The 24,314-nt window shown below is 51.8% G+C and overlaps 1 protein-coding gene across 2 annotated transcripts in view; it reads left to right on the forward strand.

The window, feature by feature from the left end:
• LOC106594291 (guanine nucleotide exchange protein smcr8a) overlaps positions 1–12,688 on the forward strand; it is a 13,318-nt gene extending 630 nt beyond the window's left edge. The window contains exons 1-8 of one of the 2 annotated variants that reach the window (XM_014185661.2): positions 1–1,880; positions 2,013–2,195; positions 3,391–3,641; positions 3,726–4,546; positions 5,245–5,748; positions 5,860–6,418; positions 9,607–9,755; positions 10,937–12,688. The exon at positions 1–1,880 is cut by the window's left edge and continues 630 nt beyond it. In XM_014185661.2, the coding sequence (XP_014041136.1) occupies positions 1,704–1,880; positions 2,013–2,195; positions 3,391–3,641; positions 3,726–4,546; positions 5,245–5,748; positions 5,860–6,418; positions 9,607–9,755; positions 10,937–11,316 (3,024 nt within the window). In that variant the 5' untranslated portion in view covers positions 1–1,703 and the 3' untranslated portion in view covers positions 11,317–12,688. The remainder of the gene's footprint in view (positions 1,881–2,012; positions 2,196–3,390; positions 3,642–3,725; positions 4,547–5,244; positions 5,749–5,859; positions 6,419–9,606; positions 9,756–10,936) is intronic. The other variant, XM_045712447.1, reaches the window with a different exon arrangement.
• Positions 12,689–24,314: the final 11,626 nt, after the last annotated feature.

Genomic DNA, 24,314 nt, shown 5'->3' on the forward strand with positions numbered 1-24,314 from the left:
ATGAGGGGACTGTGCCTAGGAAAGCAGATGAGGGGACTGTGCCTAGGAAAGCAGATGAGGGCTGCGTTTTGTTTTACACAGGCACCCGATTTCTGAGGCTAAAACCCATAGGAATCCCCACCCAGTTGACTACTTTAAAATGGTGGAAGCCCTTCAATGGACGCTACCCATTCTAAAACTGCTTTTTTTTGGGATGGGGGTCACTAAAAGGCCTTGGATCATTCTCTATGGGTCTGACTAGAGTACACAAGGTAACATAGCTAGCACACACACAAAGTGATAATTATGTCTAAAATCAAATCAAATTAAATGTATTTATAAAATCCCTTCTTACATCAGCTGATGTCTCAAAGTGCTGTTACAGAAACCCGGCCTAAAACCCCCCAAACAGCAAGCAATGCAGGTGTAGAAGCCCTCAGCCAATTTCTCTTAATAAAATCAGATTTTTCTTTAAACCTTTAACCAGTTTAATGAAATCATTATATGGCCCCACCTTCTACTGAATAAAGTTTTCACTTTCTTTTGTTTCTGTTTAACATTTTTTTCGTGTGTTTTTTTTTTTAACGACTATTGCTGAGGTTGTTTTTTTAAGTTTAAAGAGTGATTTTAAAATAAAATAAAATGTTTTCTGCTTTACTACTTTTGTTAATATCCTCATTATTATTTACATGTTTAGGTGATATAATTCTGTCAAGTTAAATCCAACATTTTTTGTTATTAATTAAAAAAAATAACACTTCATGTTGCATTTATTTAAAGTTATAATTGTAGTCCATTCGGGTTATGATTGAACTACAAATCCAGGCTTGCAACAGTAAAATAGCTGCTTTTTTTTTCTTCCTCCACAAATCAATCCCGTTATTTTATACCCAAAATGATCTGTCTCCGCCGAGGACTGAATTCCCATAACTCTACCGGACACCGGAAGCGGTTCTTCATGCTCTTTCACAAGTCTCCTCGAGGTGTCTCGGGACGGATTCATCCCCCCCCCGGGCGTGAACGGTTCCTCCTCGCTCCACTACCGGCAGTTGTCACATGGCTTAATTAACATGGCTGGAGTTGTACCCCGCCGTCTGAAGACGTGATACACACACACACACACTACGCTGCGAGTCCCCCCTCCGGTAAAATACATCTCTATACGGGAGGCGGAAAGAGGAACCAGGGTCGACACGGACCATGTGATTCGGTGTTAACTTCCAGGACCCGTTTCTCAGGCTACTTTGTGTTGACAACATGTTTTTGTTGTTTGTCTCTGTTACAGGACAGCTGTTGTTGACGTTAAGACTGTATACTACGTCGGTAAGTTAACACACCTCGCTCTGACGTTGAACTTTCCGTTTAGTATAATGTTATTTATCCACCGAGTTCACCGACCGACCGAAATACAGAAATGAGAAGTGAAAGTTAAACATGTTTCCGTTTTTTTTTTTTTTTAAGTTGAACTTGTGTTAAGTTTCAACAACACAACAAGCAAGACCTTTTTTTATTTTAATTTTTAATACCAGTTACCCGGTCAGTGAGTGACGCTTAACTCTCCGGTACCAAAACCGGACTCAAGGACGGAAATACCAGTGTTTTTTTTTTTTTCCCCACCGGGGAAAGTTATTAACAGGGACACAGGAAGAAAGGACTGAACAGTAACAGACATAAACACAGGAGTCTCTCTGGGGTCAACACAGAGACCTGGGATTAGGGACATTATGATTGGCTCTCCTGATGTCTTGGCCTTCACCAATGAAGGGGATTTGGGAGGTTACCCAGAAGCCCAGGATCTACCAGAAGAGTTCTCCCTTCCTCTCTTTCCTCCGTCTCACCCCTGGACCTCACCTGCCCGTTTCAACAGAGACTTTATACTGGTGGCTGAGTTCTCAGAACAGGTAGGACCTGGAGGGGCTGGTGTGTGTGTGTGTGTGTGTGTGTGTGTGTGTGTGTGTGTGTGTGTGTGTGTGTGTGTGTGTGTGTGTGTGTGTGTTATACTAACAGTGTATATATTCTGTCCTCCTGTCCAGGTGGGTCCCCTACCTGTCCGGACCATCCCCGATGACCCCAGAGTGATCGGTTCCTTCGACCTGAACCATTTCTCTCTCCGCGTCATGTCCGTCGACTACCAAGCCGTCGCCCCCGGCCCTCAGCCACACCGCCAGGCACCTAGTCCTTCCCTCAGGACCCTCCCTCGCCTGGCCTTCTCAGAGGTAGGTAGGCCTGGTGTTTTTTAGACGAGCGACCCAGCGCCGGTTCGAATCCTCTGTCAGTCTACAGACTAGTCTCAGTCCTGTCAGTCTATAGACTAGTCTCGGTCCTCTCTCAGTCTATAGACTAGTCTCAGTCCTGTCAGTCTATAGACTAGTCTCAGTCCTGTCAGTCTATAGACTAGTCTCGGTCCTCTGTCAGTCTATAGACTAGTCTCAGTCCTCTGTCTATAGACTAGTCTCAGTCCTCTCAGTCTATAGACTAGTCTCAGTCCTCTGTCTATAGACAAGTCTCAGTCCTCTCAGTATATAGACTAGTCTCAGTCCTCTCAGTCTATAGACTAGTCTCAGTCCTCTCAGTCTATAGACTAGTCTCAGTCCTCTGTCAGTCAGTGTGTATCAGGGGGTTGTGTTTTCAGTCTATAGACTAGTCTCAGTCCTCTGTCAGTCAGTGTGTATCAGGGGGTTGTGTTTTCAGTCTATAGACTAGTCTCAGTCCTCTGTCTATAGACTAGTCTCAGTCCTCTCTCAGTCTATAGACTAGTCTCAGTCCTCTCTGTCTATAGACTAGTCTCAGTCCTCTCTCAGTCTATAGACTAGTCTCAGTCCTCTCTCAGTCTATAGACTAGTCTCAGTCCTCTCAGTATATAGACTAGTCTCAGTCCTCTCAGTCTATAGACTAGTCTCAGTCCTCTCAGTCTATAGACTAGTCTCAGTCCTCTCAGTCTATAGACTAGTCTCAGTCCTCTCAGTCTATAGACTAGTCTCAGTCCTCTGTCAGTCTATAGACTAGTCTCAGTCCTCTGTCAGTCTATAGACTAGTCTCAGTCCTCTGTCAGTCTATAGACTAGTCTCAGTCCTCTGTCAGTCTATAGACTAGTCTCAGTCCTCTGTCAGTCTATAGACTAGTCTCAGTCCTCTGTCAGTCTATAGACTAGTCTCAGTCCTCTCAGTCTATAGACTAGTCTCAGTCCTCTCAGTATATAGACTAGTCTCAGTCCTCTCAGTATATAGACTAGTCTCAGTCCTCTGCCAGTATATAGACTAGACTTCCTCCAGGGTGGTGCTGGGTGTCTCTGGGGGAGGTGGTGGTGAGTCCTTCCTCCAGGGTGGTGCTGGGTGACTCTGGGGGAGGTGGTTAGTCCTTCCTCCAGGGTGATGCTGGTTGTTCTCCTTCCTTGTTGTGTTCTTCCTCCAGGACTCCAGGGTGGTGCTGGGTGACTCTAAGGAAGGTGCGTTTGCCTACGTTCACCACCTGACGCTGTATGACCTGGAGGCCCGAGGCTTCGTCCGCCCGTTCTGCATGGCCTACGTCTCCTCTGACGAGAGGAAGATCATGCTGCAGTTCCAGGAGCTGTCGCACCGCTTCTCCCGCGCCTCCGAGTGCCTGAAGACCGGAAACCGACGGGCCTTCGCCCGCGAGCTGCACAGGAAGCTACAAGACCTGGAGTAAGAGGACACACACACGTTCACGCGCCGACACAGAGTTTGGTTTGTGTGAGAGTTTTTTTAAATCCTTCTCTCCGTCGACAGGTACACGCGATCCGTCCTTCACGCAGCGCTACAAAGGATATCCAATGAGAGTGCGGAGATCGGGGAGGAGGCGGGACTGCAGAAGACAGCCAACGAGCTTGCCAGCGTGGATCGATCCATCCTGGACCACAGATCCCTCCTCCACCAGGTCACATCCTATCCCAACAGGAAGTTAAAAGACCCTGGCTTTCTTCCCTACGACCCGTCCCTGATCCCAGAGACCCTCCCCTTGACTCCGGATCCCCCCTCCCCCTCGTACACCCCCCAGCTGGTTTCCGGGGCGTCGCTAGGTGGTGGGGGCTGGTCAGCGAGGCGGTTTGACCGTCGTCTGAAGCCGTTGGAGGAGCTGAGCGACTGCTACTTCCTGTCTCTGACGCTGGAACAGCTGGGCAACGCAGAAAGCCGTCTTCGCGGAGACCAGAGTGTTCTACACAACCGCAGCGTCACACGCAGGCTCTCCAGGACGCTTTCACACACACACTTCCTGTTCCAGCTCTGGGACCAGGAAGAAGAGGAGGAGGAGGAGGACCTGGAGGAGGAAGGGGCGGGGCTAGAGGGAGGAAGTGGCGTGATGTCGCATCCTGTGGAGTGGGCGGGTGCGGGACCACAGAGCATAGAGTCGTTCTTCTCTTGCGTGGAGGAGGTGTCAATCAAGCTGGAGACAGGAAGTGGAGGGGCGGGGCCGACACGCGATCCTGCGGGGGGAGAAGAAGTAACCACGGAGACGAGACCAGGCAGCGTGAGCAGCGGAGACAGCATTGAGGTTCTGGGGACGGAGCGCTCGTATAGAACACAGGGACTAACCCACGTGGAACTCAGAGGTAGGTCAATTCAGAACCTGCGTTCATGTCGTTATGGGGCGTCGTTATGGGGCGTCGTTATGGGGCGTCGTTATGGGGCGTCGTTATGGGGCGTCGTTATGGGGTGTCGTTATGGGGTGTCGTTATGGGGTGCTGTGGCGTCGTTATGGGGTGCTGTGGCATCGTTATGGGGTGCTGTGGTGTCGTTATGGGGTGCTGTGACGTCGTTATGGGGTGTCGTTATGGGGTGCTGTGGCGTCGTTATGGGGTGTCGTTATGGGGTGCTGTGGCGTCGTTATGGGGTGTCGTTATGGGGTGCTGTGACGTCGTTATGGGGTGTCGTTATGGGGTGCTGTGGTGTCGTTATGGGGTGTCGTTATGGGGTGCTGTGGCGTCGTTATGGGGTGGTGTCGTTATGGGGTGTCATTATGGGGTGTTGTTATGGGGTGCTGTGGCGTCGTTATGGGGTGTCGTTATGGGGTGTCGTTATGGGGTTCTGTGTGTGTGTGTGTGTGAAAAAACATAATTCAATCCATTTTAGAATAAGGTTGTAACGTAACAAAATGTGGAAAAAGTCAAGTGGTCTGAATACTTTCCGAATTATGCACTGTATCGTTATTAAACTATAGGGGGGGGTACCGTGTCCCTGGGTGGAAACGTGGTTCAGGGTGAAGGCTCTGTTTATCCTCTTCCTCCTCCTCCTCCTCTTCCTCCTATAGAGTTGTCGGTTCAGGGTGAAGGCTGTGATGAGGTGCGGAGTCGTACCCCTGTGGAGGCGGGGACGAGGCGTGACGTGCGGTCCCTGGCGCGGAGGGCGAACAGCGAGGACAGCATTGAGGTCATCAGCACCTCGGACTCCGTCTTCCCCGACGACCTCCTCATCTTCACCGCCATCACAGAGGAGGAGCCTGAGGAGCATGGAATCATGGGTAGTGTAATCCAGGAAGAGGAGGAGGAGGAGGCGGCAGGTGAGGACACGCCCATTCAGCAGCACGGCACCCTGGGTATTATAGTTCACGAGGAGGAGGAGGAGGAGCACACTCGGCACCAGAGAATCATGGGTAATGTAGTCCAGACGGAGGGAGAGGAGGAGCTAGAGGACACTCCCACTCGGCCGCACAGCACCCTGGGTATTGAAGTCCAGGAATTGGAGGAGGAGGAGGAGGAGAAGCAAGAGAGACGGGACACTCCGGCCCCTACGTCTGAGCCGCAGGGAACTCTGGGTAAGACTGTCTGTTCGTCCTCTTTAATAATGACATATCCCAGATGATTCCAGTGTATTTAGCTGATTTTCCTCTCTTTTAATAACTGATATAGTTTCTGTCTGTCTCCAGTCCACCAGGTGCCAGTAGAGGGCTGCTCCCAGCAGTACGAAGGTCACCATGCCAACGGCGAGGTCATAGGTCAGGCTGGGCGTGACAGCAGGCGGGCGGCGGCGGTGCCTGACCTCCAGGTGAACTTCTCTATCCCCCTGAGGTTAGAAGTTAAAGGTCAAGGGTCGGGAGGGGGGCGGCGGTTGCTAGGCGACGTAGACGAGGGGTCAGACTGTATGAGCTACGTCGGCAGCGCCTCTACACCTGCCTCTCTGGCCCCCGCACGTCTCCGCGGCAACAGTAACCCGCGACGACGACAGCGCCAGAGGAGGAAGGCGGGTCTCGGAGCCCTAAGGTTCCTGCGTCAGAATTCTTTCTCCCAGAATGCCGTGTTCTGCCTGCTGAGCGGCCGGCCGCTGGTGGTGATTGGCGGAGAGGAGGGTTCCGTGAGGAGGACTGTCGCCGCCCTCTCGCTCTACCTGCCTTCACCCGGTCGCTACGGAGATGCCGTGCAACCCAACCTGGCCACGCCTCTTCAGCTGACGGACCTGCTCACCTGGAGACTCATCGGAATCCACAGGTAAAAAAAAAAAACACAGCATCGAAAACCCTGATGTATCATGGGTAAATTGTGACTGACTGACAGCTAAAAATGTGATATTGCGCGAGCACAAACAGTTGCTCCCGACGCCACCTGGGTCCACTGCAGCATCCACCGAGAGGCTCTTGCTGCCAAGAGAATGACTGACAGCTTGGAAAGACATTTTGGACACCATGCGAAAATGGTTAACTTTGTTAACCTGTTTGGGCTAGGGGGCAGTATTGAGAATTTTGGAAAAAATATGTGCCCATTTTTAACTGCCTCCTACACCAACTCAGAAGCTAGAATATGCATATTATTGTTCAGGTTTGGATAGAAAACACCCTAAAGTTTCTAAAACTGTTTGAATGGTGTCTGTGAGTATAACAGAACTCCTATGGCAGGCAAAAACCTGACAAGTGGCCTGTCTGACAAGGAGTCGTGCGTCTTGCATCTGTTTATTGAAGAGTAAGGATCTTAGCTGTAACGTGACAATTCCCAGGGCTCCAATAGGCTCTCAGAAGCCGGGAAAATCCTGAAGGATGACGAGGCAGCCTCAGGCTGAAACAGATTATCACCTTATCCAAGTGGCCGATCAGAGGACCATTGAATGAGGCGCGTGCGCGATTAGCCCCCGTGGAGTATATTCATTAGGCTGTTTAGCTTATTGCAGATTCCCGGTCGGAATATTATCGCTTTTCTACGAAATAAATTGCATAAAAATTGATTTTAAACAGCGGTTGACATGCTTCGAAGTACGGTAATGGAATATTTAGACATTTTTTGTCACGTTCTGCGCCATGCGCACGACCGTGGATTACCATTCTGATAGTGTCTAGAACGCACAAACAAAACGACGCTATTTGGATATAAAGATGGATTATTTGGGACCAAACCTACATTTGTTATTGAAGTAGAAGTCCTGGGAGTGCATTCTGACGAAGACAACAAAAGGTAATCAAACTTTTATAATAGTAAATCTGATATTGGTGAAGGCTAAACGTGCTGGGTGTCTAAATAGCTAGCCCTTGATGGCTGGGCTATGTACTTAGAATATTGCAAAATGTGCTTCATCCGAAAAGCTATTTTAAAATCGGACATATCGAGTGCATAGAGGAGTAATGTATCTATAATTCTTAAAATAATTGTTATGCTTTTTTGTGAACGTTTATCGTGAGTAATTTAGTAAAATTGTTAGTAAATTCACCGGAAGTTTGCGGGGGTATGCTAGTTCTGAACGTCACATGCTAATGTAAAAAGCTGTTTTTTGATATAAATATGAACTTGATTGAACAGACATGCATGTATTGTATAACATAATGTCCTAGGTGTGTCATCTGATGAAGATCATAAAAGGTTAGTGCTGCATTTAGCTGTGGCTTTGGGTTTATGTGACATTGTATGCTAGCTTGAAAAATGGGTGTCTGATTATTTCTGGCTGGGCACTCTCCTGACATAATCTAATGTTTTGCTTTCGTTGTAAAGCCTTTTTGAAATCGGACAGTGTGGTTAGATAAACGAGAGTCTTGTCTTTAAATAGCTGTAAAATAGTCATATGTTTGAGAAATTGAAGTAATAGTATTTCAAACGATTCAAAAATCGCGCCACTGGATTAGACTGGCTGTTACGTAGGTGGGACGAATTCGTCCCGCCTAGCCCATAGAGGTTAATTAAAGCAAAAGGCCCCTGAACTCTCGTGTATTTTCTGCATTATGTAACGATATGGGGCAGCGACCATGTAACGCTTTTATAACATACAGAAGAGCGCTGGGTTATCAAGGGACAAAGTATTGACACATTTTTTTTAAATTGAGAGATGAGCTGAACAGTTTTCTTTACTGACCATAATTTTCACTTGTCTGACCGCTTGACTTACGACGAGTTTCTCACACGACTGGCCAAATCTGGCTGATGTTTTATCCTCACCTGAATGATCTGCATCTAGAATTAACAGGGACTCTCCACAACTATATTCAATGTGTCAGGGACAAAATTGAGGCTATGATTTAAGAAGTTGGAGCTCTTCTCTGTCTGTATTTACAAGGACAACACACAGGTCTTTTCATTTTTGTATGATTTTTTTGTTTTTGCGTTTCAAATGAACTCAAGCTTACGGACTAACGTCAAACGTGATACAGCGAATCACCTGAGTGAGTTGGTTCATTCCCTTTCATTCCCCTGCCTCCAGTCCACTTACCGATATCTGAACAAGGAGAGCCTCATCGAAATTGTAATTTAAATCAGAAGCCACTGCCAGATTTCTGGATAGGGCTGCGCTCAGAGTATCCTGCCTTTTGGCAAATCGCGCTGTTATTAAGACACGGATGCCCTTTGCAAACACGTACCTAATGTGAGAGTGGATTCTCGGGCCCTCACTAGCATGAAAAACTAAATACAGGCGCAGACTGTGTGTGGAAAATGATTTTAAGACTGAGACTCTCTCCAATACAACCCAACATTGCAGAGTTATGTTCATCCTTTCAGGCACACCCTTCTCATTAACCTGCGCCGAGTTATTCACCGTTTTCTAAGAACAAATAAGGTTTTATATGTAAGATGGTTAAATAAAGAGCTAAATTATTTATTATTATTATTATTTGTGCCCTGGTCCTTTAAGAGCTCTTCCCACGAGCCGGGCTGTGACCAAAACTTATTCTTACGTTTTAATAAATGTATCGTATAGTGTGTGTGTGTGTGTGTGTGTGTGTGTGTGTGTGTGTGTGTGTGTGTGTGTGTGTGTTTGTGTGGCAAGCTTACAATGATGGCAAAAAACAATATTTGAGAGTGCGCCGACCCTGGTGCTAGAGGGGGTACAGCTGGAGGTTGAATGTTTTGAAGGGGTACGGGACTAGAGGGGTACAGCTAGAGGTGAAGGGGTACGGGACTAGAGGGGTACAGCTAGAATGTTTTGAAGGGGTACGGGACTAGAGGGGTACAGCCAGAGGTGAAGGGGTACGGGACTAGAGGGGTACAGCTAGAGGTGAAGGGGTGCGGGACTAGAGGGGTACAGCTAGAGGTGAATGGGTACGGGGACTAGAGGGGTACAGCTGGAGGTGAATGTTTTGAAGGGGTACGAGACTAGAGGGGTACAGCTGGAGGTGAATGTTTTGAAGGGGTACGAGACTAGAGGGGTACAGCTGGAGGTGAATGTCAATAAATGACTACCATCTTTCTTTCTCTCTCCCCAGGACGTCTCCTACAGCTCCCAGCATGCTTCACTCTCTGGTTCGTTACGGACGATACCTGGCCGTGCTGGACCTGGACCAGCGTACACTGAGAAGCCCCGCTTACCGCGGACACCTCATTGGCTGGCTCGCCAACCCCCACACTCTGATAGGCTAGTGAAATTATTAGTCTTTTTTTAATTTATTTTTTAGATTTGTCTTGTACATAGTTACAACAGTTCACCTCAATGGGGGCTTCTGTGACGGGAGGGGAGGGGGGGTAGAGTCATGGTGAGGGGGGGTAGAGTCGTGGTGAGGGGGGTAGAGTCGTGGTGAGGGGGGTAGAGTCGTGGTGAGGGGGGTAGAGTCGTGGTGAGGGGGGTAGAGTCGTGGTGAGGGGGGGGTAGAGTCGTGGTGAGGGGGGGTAGAGTCGTGGTGAGGGGGGGTAGAGTCGTGGTGAAGGGGGGTAGAGTCGTGGTGAGGGGGTGTAAAGTCGTGGGGGGTAGAGTCGTGGTGAGGGGCGGGTAGAGTCGTGGTGAGGGGGGTAGAGTCGTGGTGGGGGGGTAGAGTCGTGGTGAGGGGGTGTAGAGTCGTGGTGAGGGGGGGTAGAGTCGTGGTGAGGGGGGGTAGAGTCGTGGTGAGGGGGGGTAGAGTCGTGGCGAGGGGGGGTAGAGTCGTGGCGAGGGGGGTAGAGTCGTGGCGAGGGGGGTAGAGTCGTGGCGGGGGGGTAGAGTTGTGGTGAGGGGGGTGTAGAGTCGTGGTGAGGGGGGGTAGAGTCGTGGTGGGGGGTAGAGTCGTGGTGAGGGGGTGTAGAGTCGTGGTGAGGGGGGTAGAGTCGTGGCGAGGGGGGTAGAGTCGTGGCGAGGGGGGTAGAGTCGTGGCGAGGGGGTAGAGTCGTGGCGAGGGGGGTAGAGTCGTGGCGAGGGGGGTAGAGTCGTGGCGAGGGGGGGTAGAGTCGTGGCGAGGGGGGTAGAGTCGTGGCGGGGGGGTAGAGTCGTGGCGAGGGGGGTAGAGTCGTGGCGAGGGGGGTAGAGTCGTGGCGAGGGGGGTAGGGTCGTGGTGAGGGGGGGGTAGAGTCGTGGTGAGGGGTCATTTCCTTAGTAGATGAGGTCACCATGTAGAAGCTCATGGATGATTGAGGACTTTCACCCAGGGGGTGTTAAATTCACACTACTATTGACCCAGTCGGAGGGGGCGTTCCAGGGGATGTCTCTCCCAGTCCGAATTGGTCTTAAATTCCCACTTCCACTTGGTTATGAACACAGCATTACCTGTCTTCTTTCTTGACCTGCCATCTTCAACTAAACTATTTGAATGTCTATCTGAGTGTTGACTGTTTGTTTGTTACGTCCAGGTCGTGGCAGCACCTACCTTCTCCACGTGGAGAGCTGCCTCACTGAGTTGACCGCTAAGGTTTTCCTTTTCTCCTGTTCTCCTGACCTTTCAACTCTAACCTCGGGTAGAGCTCAGAGTTTACCTGGGGGTCAGGCACCACCCGTCTGTCACGGCCACTCTGACCTCAAGCTTCCCAGCGTCCCCAGGGAGGACGATGACTTCACGCTGACTCGGCGTCGCATTGACTTTCTGCGTGAGCGGGGTTTCAGCGGGGAGGACGACCTCCGGGTATTGCACTTCCTGTCTGACCTCGTCAAACAGCACCATGCAGGAAGTGGTCCTCCGGCCCTCCACTTCTCCTACAGTGCCGTCCCTTTACATAGAAATACCACAACATAGATATACAGCCCTGACCCTTTACATAGAAATACCACAAATTAGATTTACAGCCCTGCCCCTTTACATAGAAATACCACAACATAGATATACAGCACTGTCCCTTTACATAGAAATACCACAACATAGATACAGCCCTGCCCCTTTACATAGAAATACCACAACATAGATATACAGCCCTGTCCCTTTACATAGAAATACCACAACATAGATATACAGCCCTGTTCCTTTACATAGAAATATCACAACATAGATATACAGCCCTGTCCCTTTACATCGAAATACCACAACATAGATATACCACAACATAGATATACAGCCCTGTCCCTTTACATAGATATACCAAAACATAGATTTACAGCCCTGCCCCTTTACATAGATATACCACAACATAGATATACCACAACATAGATATCCAGCCACGTCCCTTTACACAGGAATACGACAACATAGATTTACAGCCCTGCCCCTTTACATAGAAATACCACAACATAGATATACAGCCCTGTCCCTTTGCATAGAAATACCACAACATAGATATACAGCCCTGTCCCTTTACATAGAATTACCACAACATAGATATACAGCCCTGTCCCTTTACATAGAAACACCACAACATAGATATCCAGCAACGTCCCTTTACACAGGAATACGACAACATAGATTTACAGCCCTGCCCCTTTACATAGAAATACCACAACATAGATATACAGCCCTGTCCCTTTACATAGAAACACCACAACATAGATATACAGCCCTGTCCCTTTGCATAGAAATACCACAACATAGATATACAGCCCTGTCCCTTTACATAGAATTACCACAACATAGATATACAGCCCTGTCCCTTTACATAGAATTACCACAACATAGATATACAGCCCTGTCCCTTTACATAGAATTACCACAACATAGATATACAGCCCTCCCCCTTTACAAAACGAAAGCATTTCTTCCATACTGCATCCTGTCTACACTGTGAAAGGAGAGATCCAGAGTGGATCTCTCAAATGCCGCCCTATTCCCTATGTAGTCCACTACTTACAGGTAGTAGACTATGTAGACACCCTATTCCCTATGTAGTGCACTACTTCCTATGTAGGGAATAGGGAGCCGTTTGGGAAGCGGGCCCCTGTGTATGTGAATGGTTCTGTTGCTGAATGTAGTCATTGTGGCACAGGTCTACCTCCTCAACGCCACCAAAACATACTGTAATGTTGGTGTCGTTGTCTAACAGGTCTGATCGAATCGAGTCCTTCGTTTACCCTTCATCGCCTTCACAAACTGTTATGAAATGTTCATTGGTGTGTGTGTTAATGCGGTGTACTTTTGTGTGCCGTGTAAAAAAAATTAAAAAATATTTGATATGTTTAAACATGTGTCTTGGCTTTAAAAGGTAATGTTCCCATTTACTTATATTTAACTAGGAAAGTCAGTTAAGAACAAATTCTTATTTTCAATGACGGCCGAGGAACAGTGGGGTTAACTGGGGCAGAACGACGAGATGTTTTTTTATCTTCTCAGCTCGGGGATTCGATCTTGCAACCTTTCGGTTACTAGTCCAACGCTCTAACCACTAGGCTACCTGCCGCCTCTACACTCTAACCACTAGGATACCTGCCGCCTCTACCCTCTAACCACTAGGATACCTGCCGCCTCTACACTCTAACCACTAGGATACCTGCCGCCTCTACACTCTAACCACAAGGACACCTGCCGCCTCTACACTCTAACCACTAGGCTACCTGCCACATCTACACTCTAACCACTAGGATACCTGCCACTTCTACACTCTAACCACTAAGCTACCTGCCGCCTCTACACTCTAACCACTAGGATACCTGCCGCATCTACACTCTAACCACTAGGCTACCTGCCACTTCTACACTCTAACCACTAAGCTACCTGCCGGCTCTACACTCTAACCACTAGGACACCTGCCGCCTCTACACTCTAACAACAAGGATACCTGCCGCCCCTCCACTCTAACCACCAGGCTACCTGCCGCCTCTACACTCTAACCACTAGGCTACCTGCCTCCTCTACACTCTCACCACTAGGCTACCTGCCACCCCCCACTCTCACCACTAGGCTACCTGCCACCCCCCACTCTAACCACTCGGCTACCTGCCTCCTCTAAACTCTCACCACTAGGCTACCTGCCGCCTCTACACTCTAACCACTAGGCTACCTGCCTCCTCTACACTCTCACCACAAGGCTACCTGCCGCCACTCCACTCTAACCACTAGGCTACCTGCCGCCTCTACACTCTAACCACTAGGTTACCTGCCGCCCCTACACTCTAACCACTAGGCAACCTGCCGCCTCTACACTCTAACCACTAGGCTACCTGCCGCCTCTACGCTCTAACCACTAGGCTACCTGCCGCCTCTACACTCTAACCACTAGGCTACCTGCCGCCTCTACACTCTAACCACTAGACTACCTGCCCCTCTACACTCTAACCACTAGGCTACCTGCCGCCTCTACGCTCTAACCACTAGGCTACCTGCCGCCTCTACGCTCTAACCACTAGGCTACCTGCCGCCTCTACACTCTAACAACTAGACTACCTGCCCCTCTACACTCTATCCACTAGGCTACCTGCCGCCTCTACACTCTATCCACTAGGCTACCTGTCGCATCTACGCTCTAACCACTAGGGTACCCTGCCGCCTCTACACTCTAACCACTAGTCTACCTGCCACTTCTACACTCTAACCACTAGGATACTTGCCGCCCCTACGCTCTAACCACTAGGCTACCTGCCGCCTCTACACTCTAACCACTAGGCTACCTGCCGCCTCTACACTCTAACCACTAGGCTACCTGCCGCCTCTACACTCTAACCACTAGGCTACCTGCCGCCTCTATACTCTAACCACTAGGCTACCTGCCTCCCTTACACTCTAATCACTAGGCTACCTGCATCCTCTACACTCTAACCACTAGGCCACCTGCTCTAACCACTAGGCTACCTGCCCCCCCTCCACTCTAACCACTAGGCTACCTGCCGCCTCTACACTCTAACCACTGGGCTACCTGCCGCCTCTATACTCTAACCGCTAGGCTACCTGCCTCCTCTACACTCTAACCGCTAGGCTACCTGCCTCCCTTACACTCTAACCACTAGGCTACCTGCATCCACTACACTCTAACACCAAGGCTACCTGCCCCCCCTCCACTCTAACCACTAGGCTACCCTGCTGCCTCTACAATCTAACCACTAGGCTACACTGCCGCCTCTACACTCTAACCACTAGGCTACCTGCCGCCTCTACATTCTATCCACTAGGCTACCTGCCGCCTCTACACTCTAACCACTAATCTACCTGCCACCCGTCCATTCTAACCACTAGGCTACACTGCCGCCTCTACAGTCTAACCACTAGGCTACCTGCCGCCCCTCCACTCTAACCACTAGGCTACCTGCCGCCTCTACATTCTATCCACTAGGCTACCTGCCGCCTCTACGCTCTAACCACTAGGCTACCTGCCGCCTCTACATTCTATCCACTAGGCTACCTGCCGCCTCTACACTCTAACCACTAAGCTACCTGCCACCTCTACACTCTAACCACTAGGATACCTGCCGCCTCTACACTCTAACCACTAGGCTACCTGCCGCCCCTCCACTCTAACCACTAGGCTACCTGCCACCTCTACACTCTAACCACTAGGCTACCTGCCGCCTCTACACTCTAACCACTAGGCTACCTGCCGCCTCTACACTCTAACAACTAGTCTACCTGCCACTTCTACACTCTAACCCCTAAGCTACCTTCCGCCTCTACACTCTAACCACTAGGACACCTGCCGCCTCTACACTCCAACCACCAGGATACCTGCCGCCTCTACACTCTAACAACTAGGCTACCTGCCTCCTCTACACTCTCACCACTAGGCTACCTGCCACCCCCCACTCTAACCACTCGGCTACCTGCCTCCTCTACACTCTCACCACTAGGCTACCTGCCTCCTCTACACTCTCACCACTAGGCTACCTGCCGCCTCTACATTCTATCCACTAGGCTACCTGCCGCCTCTACACTCTAACCACTAATCTACCTGCCACCCGTCCATTCTAACCACTAGGCTACACTGCCGCCTCTACATTCTATCCACTAGACTACCTGCCGTCTCTACGCTCTAACCACTAGGCTACCCTGCTGCCTCTACAATCTAACCACTAGGCTACCCTGCCGCCTCTACACTCTAACCACTAGGATACCTGCCGCATCTACACTCTAACCACTAGGCTACCTGCCACTTCTACACTCTAACCACTAAGCTACCTGCCACCTCTACACTCTAACCACTAGGATACCTGCCGCCTCTAAACTCTAACCACCAGGCTACCTGCCGCCTCTACACTCTAACCACTAGGCTACCTGCCGCCTCTACACTCTAACCACTAGGCTACCTGCCGCCTCTACACTCTAACCACTAGGCTACCTGCCGCCTCTACACTCTAACCACTAGGCTACCTGCATCCACTACACTCTAACCACTAGGCTACCTGCCCCCCCTCCACTCTAACCACTAGGCTACCCTGCTGCCTCTACAATCTAACCACTAGGCTACACTGCCGCCTCTACACTCTAACCACTAGGCTACCTGCCGCCTCTACATTCTATCCACTAGGCTACCTGCCGCCTCTACGCTCTAACCACTAGGACACCTGCCGCCTCTACACTCCAACCACCAGGATACCTGCCGCCTCTACACTCTAACAACTAGGCTACCTGCCTCCTCTACACTCTCACCACTAGGCTACCTGCCACCCCCCACTCTAACCACTCGGCTACCTGCCTCCTCTACACTCTCACCACTAGGCTACCTGCCGCAACTCCACTCTAACCACTAGGCTACCTGCTGCCTCTACACTCTACACTCTAACCACTAGGCTACCTGCCTCCTCTACACTCTCACCACTAGGCTACCTGCCGCCCCTATGCTCTAACCACTAGGCTACCTGCCGCCTCTACACTCTAACCACTAGGCTACCCGCCTCCCTTACACTCTAACCACTAGGCTACCTGTTGCCCCTCCACTCTAACCACTAGGCTACCTGCCGCCTCTACACTCTAACCAGTTGTCTACCTGCCGCCTCTACACTCTAACCACTAGGCTACCTGCCGCCTCTACGCTCTAACCACTAGGCTACCTGCCGCCCCTCCACTCTAACCACTAGGCTACCTGCTGCCTCTACACTCTAACCACTAGGCTACCTGCCGCCTCTACACTCTAACCACTAGGCTACCTGCCGCCTCTACACTCTAACAACTAGTCTACCTGCCACTTCTACACTCTAACCCCTAAGCTACTTGCCGCCTCTACACTCTAACCACTAGGACACCTGCCGCCTCTACACTCTAACAACTAGGATACCTGCCGCCTCTCCACTCCAACCACCAGGATACCTGCCGCCTCTACACTCTAACAACTAGGCTACCTGCCTCCTCTACACTCTCACCACTAGGCTACCTGCCACCCCCCACTCTAACCACTAGGCTACCTGCCTCCTCTACACTCTCACCACTAGGCTACCTGCCTCCTCTACACTCTCACCACTAGGCTACCTGCCGCAACTCCACTCTAACCACTAGGCTACCTGCTGCCTCTACACTCTACACTCTAACCACTAGGCTACCTGCCTCCTCTACACTCTCACCACTAGGCTACCTGCCACCCCTATGCTCTAACCACTAGGCTACCTGCCGCCTCTACACTCTAACCACTAGGCTACCTGCCGCCTCTACACTCTAACCACTAGGCTACCTGCCGCCTCTATACTCTAACCACTAGGCTACCTGCCGCCTCTATACTCTAACCACTAGGCTACCCGCCTCCCTTACACTCTAACCACTAGGCTACCTTTTGCCCCACCACTCTAACCACTAGGCTACCTGCCGCCTCTACACTCTAACCACTAGGCTACCTGCCTCCTCTACACTCTCACCACTAGGCTACCTGCCACCCCCCACTCTCACCACTAGGCTACCTGCCACCCCCCACTCTAACCACTCGGCTACCTGCCTCCTCTAAACTCTCACCACTAGGCTACCTGCCGCCTCTACACTCTAACCACTAGGCTACCTGCCTCCTCTACACTCTAACCACTAGGCTACCTGCCGCCCTCCACTCTAACCACTAGGCTACCTGCCGCTTCTACACTCTAACCACTAATCTACCTGCTGCCTCTACAATCTAACCACTAGGCTACACTGCCGCCTCTACACTCTAACCACTAGGCTACCTGCCGCCTCTACAATCTATCCACTAGGCTACCTGCCGCCTCTCACGCTCTAACCACTAGGCTACCTGCCGCCTCTACACTCTAACCACTAATCTACCTGCCACCTGTCCATTCTAACCACTAGGCTACCCTGCCGCACCTACACTCTAACCACCAGGCTACCTGCCGCCTCTACACTCTAACCACTAGGCTACCTGCCGCCTCTACAATCTAACCACTAGGCTACCCTGCCGCACCTACACTCTAACCACTAGGATACCTGCCGCGTCTACACTCTAACCACTAGGCTACCTGCCACTTCTACACTCTAACCACTAAGCTACCTGCCACCTCTACACTCTAACCACTAGGATACCTGCCGCCTCTAAACTCTAACCACCAGGCTACCTGCCGCCTCTACACTCTAACCACTAGGCTACCTGCCGCCTCTACACTCTAACCACTAGGCTACCTGCCGCCTCTACACTCTAACCACTAGGCTACCTGCCGCCCCTCCACTCTAACCACTAGGCTACCTGCCTCCTCTACACTCTAACCACTAGGCTACCTGCCGCCTCTACACTCTAACAACTAGTCTACCTGCCACTTCTACACTCTAACCCCTAAGCTACCTGCCGCCTCTACGCTCTAACCACTAGGACACCTGCCGCCTCTACACTCCAACCACCAGGATACCTGCCGCCTCTACACTCTAACAACTAGGCTACCTGCCTCCTCTACACTCTCACCACTAGGCTACCTGCCACCCCCCACTCTAACCACTCGGCTACCTGCCTCCTCTACACTCTCACCACTAGGCTACCTGCCTCCTCTACACTCTCACCACTAGGCTACCTGCCGCAACTCCACTCTAACCACTAGGCTACCTGCTGCCTCTACACTCTACACTCTAACCACTAGGCTACCTGCCTCCTCTACACTCTCACCACTAGGCTACCTGCCGCCTCTATACTCTAACCACTAGGCTACCTGCCGCCTCTATACTCTAACCACTAGGCTACCCGCCTCCCTTACACTCTAACCACTAGGCTACCTTTTGCCCCACCACTCTAACCACTAGGCTACCTGCCGCCTCTACACTCTAACCACTAGGCTACCTGCCTCCTCTACACTCTCACCACTAGGCTACCTGCCACCCCCCACTCTCACCACTAGGCTACCTGCCACCCCCCACTCTAACCACTCGGCTACCTGCCTCCTCTAAACTCTCACCACTAGGCTACCTGCCGCCTCTACACTCTAACCACTAGGCTACCTGCCTCCTCTACACTCTAACCACTAGGCTACCTGGCGCCCCTCCACTCTAACCACTAGGCTACCTGCCGCTTCTACACTCTAACCACTAATCTACCTGCTGCCTCTACAATCTAACCACTAGGCTACACTGCCGCCTCTACACTCTAACCACTAGGCTACCTGCCGCCTCTACATTCTATCCACTAGGCTACCTGCCGCCTCTACGCTCTAACCACTAGGCTACCTGCCGCCTCTACACTCTAACCACTAATCTACCTGCCACCTGTCCATTCTAACCACTAGGCTACCCTGCCGCACCTACACTCTAACCACCAGGCTACCTGCCGCCTCTACACTCTAACCACTAGGCTACCTGCCGCCTCTACAATCTAACCACTAGGCTACCCTGCCGCACCTACACTCTAACCACTAGGATACCTGCCGCGTCTCACACTCTAACCACTAGGCTACCTGCCACTTCTACACTCTAACCACTAAGCTACCTGCCACCTCTACACTCTAACCACTAGGATACCTGCCGCCTCTAAACTCTAACCACCAGGCTACCTGCCGCCTCTACACTCTAACCACTAGGCTACCTGCCGCCTCTACACTCTAACCACTAGGCTACCTGCCGCCTCTACACTCTAACCACTAGGCTACCTGCCGCCCTCCACTCTAACCACTAGGCTACCTGCCGCCTCTACACTCTAACCACTAGGCTACCTGCCGCCTCTACATTCTAACAACTAGTCTACCTGCCACTTCTACACTCTAACCCCTAAGCTACCTGCCGCCTCTACGCTCTAACCACTAGGACACCTGCCGCCTCTACACTCCAACCACCAGGATACCTGCCGCCTCTACACTCTAACAACTAGGCTACCTGCCTCCTCTACACTCTCACCACTAGGCTACCTGCCACCCCCCCACTCTAACCACTCGGCTACCTGCCTCCTCTACACTCTCACCACTAGGCTACCTGCCTCCTCTACACTCTCACCACTAGGCTACCTGCCGCAACTCCACTCTAACCACTAGGCTACCTGCTGCCTCTACACTCTACACTCTAACCACTAGGCTACCTGCCTCCTCTACACTCTCACCACTAGGCTAGCCTGCCGCCTCTATACTCTAACCACTAGGCTACCTGCCGCCTCTATACTCTAACCACTAGGCTACCCGCCTCCCTTACATTCTAACCACTAGGCTACCTTTTGCCCCACCACTCTAACCACTAGGCTACCTGCCGCCTCTACACTCTAACCACTAGGCTACCTGCCTCCTCTACACTCTCACCACTAGGCTACCTGCCACCCCCCACTCTCACCACTAGGCTACCTGCCACCCCCCACTCTAACCACTCGGCTACCTGCCTCCTCTAAACTCTCACCACTAGGCTACCTGCCGCCTCTACACTCTAACCACTAGGCTACCTGCCTCCTCTACACTCTAACCACTAGGCTACCTGGCGCCCTCCACTCTAACCACTAGGCTACCTGCCGCTTCTACACTCTAACCACTAATCTACCTGCTGCCTCTACAATCTAACCACTAGGCTACACTGCCGCCTCTACACTCTAACCACTAGGCTACCTGCCGCCTCTACATTCTATCCACTAGGCTACCTGCCGCCTCTACGCTCTAACCACTAGGCTACCTGCCGCCTCTACACTCTAACCACTAATCTACCTGCCACCTGTCCATTCTAACCACTAGGCTACCCTGCCGCACCTACACTCTAACCACCAGGCTACCTGCCGCCTCTACACTCTAACCACTAGGCTACCTGCCGCCTCTACAATCTAACCACTAGGCTACCCTGCCGCACCTACACTCTAACCACTAGGATACCTGCCGCGTCTACACTCTAACCACTAGGCTACCTGCCACTTCTACACTCTAACCACTAAGCTACCTGCCACCTCTACACTCTAACCACTAGGATACCTGCCGCCTCTAAACTCTAACCACCAGGCTACCTGCCGCCTCTACACTCTAACCACTAGGCTACCTGCCGCCTCTACACTCTAACCACTAGGCTACCTGCCGCCTCTACACTCTAACCACTAGGCTACCTGCCGCCACTCCACTCTAACCACTAGGCTACCTGCCGCCTCTACACTCTAACCACTAGGCTACCTGCCGCCTCTACACTCTAACAACTAGTCTACCTGCCACTTCTACACTCTAACCCCTAAGCTACCTGCCGCCTCTACGCTCTAACCACTAGGACACCTGCCGCCTCTACACTCCAACCACCAGGATACCTGCCGCCTCTACACTCTAACAACTAGGCTACCTGCCTCCTCTACACTCTCACCACTAGGCTACCTGCCACCCCCCACTCTAACCACTCGGCTACCTGCCTCCTCTACACTCTCACCACTAGGCTACCTGCCTCCTCTACACTCTCACCACTAGGCTACCTGCCGCAACTCCACTCTAACCACTAGGCTACCTGCTGCCTCTACACTCTACACTCTAACCACTAGGCTACCTGCCTCCTCTACACTCTCACCACTAGGCTACCTGCCGCCCCTATGCTCTAACCACTAGGCTACCTGCCGCCTCTACACTCTAACCACTAGGCTACCTGCCGCCTCTATACTCTAACCACTAGGCTACCCGCCTCCCTTACACTCTAACCACTAGGCTACCTGTTGCCCCTCCACTCTAACCACTAGGCTACCTGCCGCCTCTACACTCTAACCAGTTGTCTACCTGCCGCCTCTACACTCTAACCACTAGGCTACCTGCCGCCTCTACGCTCTAACCACTAGGCTACCTGCCGCCCCTCCACTCTAACCACTAGGCTACCTGCTGCCTCTACACTCTAACCACTAGGCTACCTGCCGCCCCTCCACTCCAACCACCAGGATACCTGCCGCCTCTACACTCTAACAACTAGGCTACCTGCCTCCTCTACACTCTCACCACTAGGCTACCTGCCAACCCCCACTCTAACCACTCGGCTACCTGCCTCCTCTACACTCTCACCACTAGGCTACCTGCCTCCTCTACACTCTCACCACTAGGCTACCTGCCGCAACTCCACTCTAACCACTAGGCTACCTGCTGCCTCTACACTCTACACTCTAACCAATTGCTACCTGCCTCCTCTACACTCTCACCACTAGGCTACCTGCCACCCCTATGCTCTAACCACTAGGCTACCTGCCGCCTCTACACTCTAACCACTAGGCTACCTGCCGCCTCTATACTCTAACCACTAGGCTACCTGCCGCCTCTATACTCTAACCACTAGGCTACCCGCCTCCCTTACACTCTAACCACTAGGCTACCTTTTGCCCCACCACTCTAACCACTAGGCTACCTGCCGCCTCTACACTCTAACCACTAGGCTACCTGCCTCCTCTACACTCTCACCACTAGGCTACCTGCCACCCCCCACTCTAACCACTCGGCTACCTGCCTCCTCTAAACTCTCACCACTAGGCTACCTGCCGCCTCTACACTCTATCCACTAGGCTACCTGCCTCCTCTACACTCTCACCACTAGGCTACCTGCTGCCTCTACACTCTAACCACTAGGCTACCTGCCGCCTCTACGCTCTAACCACTAGGCTACCTGCCACCTCTACACTCTATCCACTATGCTACCTGCCGCCTCTAGGCTCTAACCACTAGGGTACCCTGCCGCCTCTACACTCTAACCACTAGTCTACCTGCCACTTCTACACTCTAACCACTAGGATACCTGCCGCCCCTACGCTCTAACCACTAGGATACCTGCCGCCTCTACACTCTAACCACTAGGCTACCTGCCGCCTCTACACTCTAACCACTAGGATACCTGCCGCCTCTAAACTCTAACCACCAGGCTACCTGCCGCCTCTACACTCTAACCACTAGGCTACCTGCCGCCTCTACACTCTAACCACTAGGCTACCTGCCGCCCCTCCACTCTAACCACTAGGCTACCTGCCGCTTCTACACTCTAACCACTAATCTACCTGCCGCCTCTACACTCTAACCACTAGGCTACCTGCCGCCTCTACACTCTAACCACTAGGCTACCTGCATCCACTACACTCTAACCACTAGGCTACCTGCCCCCCCTCCACTCTAACCACTAGGCTACCCTGCTGCCTCTACAATCTAACCACTAGGCTACACTGCCGCCTCTACACTCTAACCACTAGGCTACCTGCCTCCTCTACACTCTCACCACTAGGCTACCTGCCACCCCCCCACTCTCACCACTAGGCTACCTGCCACCCCCCACTCTAACCACTCGGCTACCTGCCTCCTCTAAACTCTCACCACTAGGCTACCTGCCGCCTCTACACTCTAACCACTAGGCTACCTGCCTCCTCTACACTCTCACCACTAGGCTACCTGCTGCCTGTACACTCTAACCACTAGGCTACCTGCCGCCTCTACGCTCTAACCACTAGGCTACCTGCCACCTCTACACTCTATCCACTATGCTACCTGCCGCCTCTACACTCTAACCACTAGGCTACCTGCATCCACTACACTCTAACCACTAGGCTACCTGCCCCCCCTCCACTCTAACCACTAGGCTACCCTGCTGCCTCTACAATCTAACCACTAGGCTACACTGCCGCCTCTACACTCTAACCACTAGGCTACCTGCCGCCTCTACATTCTATCCACTAGGCTACCTGCCGCCTCTACGCTCTAACCACTAGGCTACCTGCCGCGTCTACATTCTATCCACTAGGCTACCTGCCGCCTCTACATTCTATCCACTAGGCTACCTGCCGCCTCTACACTCTAACCACTAATCTACCTGCCACCTGTCCATTCTAACCACTAGGCTACCCTGCCGCACCTACACTCTAACCACCAGGCTACCTGCCGCCTCTACACTCTAACCACTAGGCTACCTGCCGCCTCTACAATCTAACCACTAGGCTACCCTGCCGCACCTACACTCTAAACACTAGGCTACCTGCCACTTCTACACTCTAACCACTAAGCTACCTGCCACCTCTACACTCTAACCACTAGGATACCTGCCGCCTCTAAACTCTAACCACCAGGCTACCTGCCGCCTCTACACTCTAACCACTAGGCTACCTGCCGCCTCTACACTCTAACCACTAGGCTACCTGCCGCCTCTACACTCTAACCACTAGGCAACCTGCCGCCCCTCCACTCTAACCACTAAGCTACCTGCCGCCTCTACACTCTAACCACTAGGCTACCTGCCGCCTCTACACTCTAACAACTAGTCTACCTGCCACTTCTACACTCTTACCCCTAAGCTACCTGCCGCCTCTACACTCTAACCACTAGGACACCTGCCGCCTCTACACTCCAACCACCAGGATACCTGCCGCCTCTACACTCTAACAACTAGGCTACCTGCCTCCTCTACACTCTCACCACTAGGCTACCTGCCACCCCCCACTCTAACCACTAGGCTACCTGCCGCCTCTATACTCTAACCACTAGGCTACCCGCCTCCCTTACACTCTAACCACTAGGCTACCTTTTGCCCCACCACTCTAA

Source organism: Salmo salar, chromosome ssa02 (genome assembly GCF_905237065.1).
Source record: "Salmo salar chromosome ssa02, Ssal_v3.1, whole genome shotgun sequence".
Lineage (NCBI taxonomy): Eukaryota > Metazoa > Chordata > Actinopteri > Salmoniformes > Salmonidae > Salmo > Salmo salar.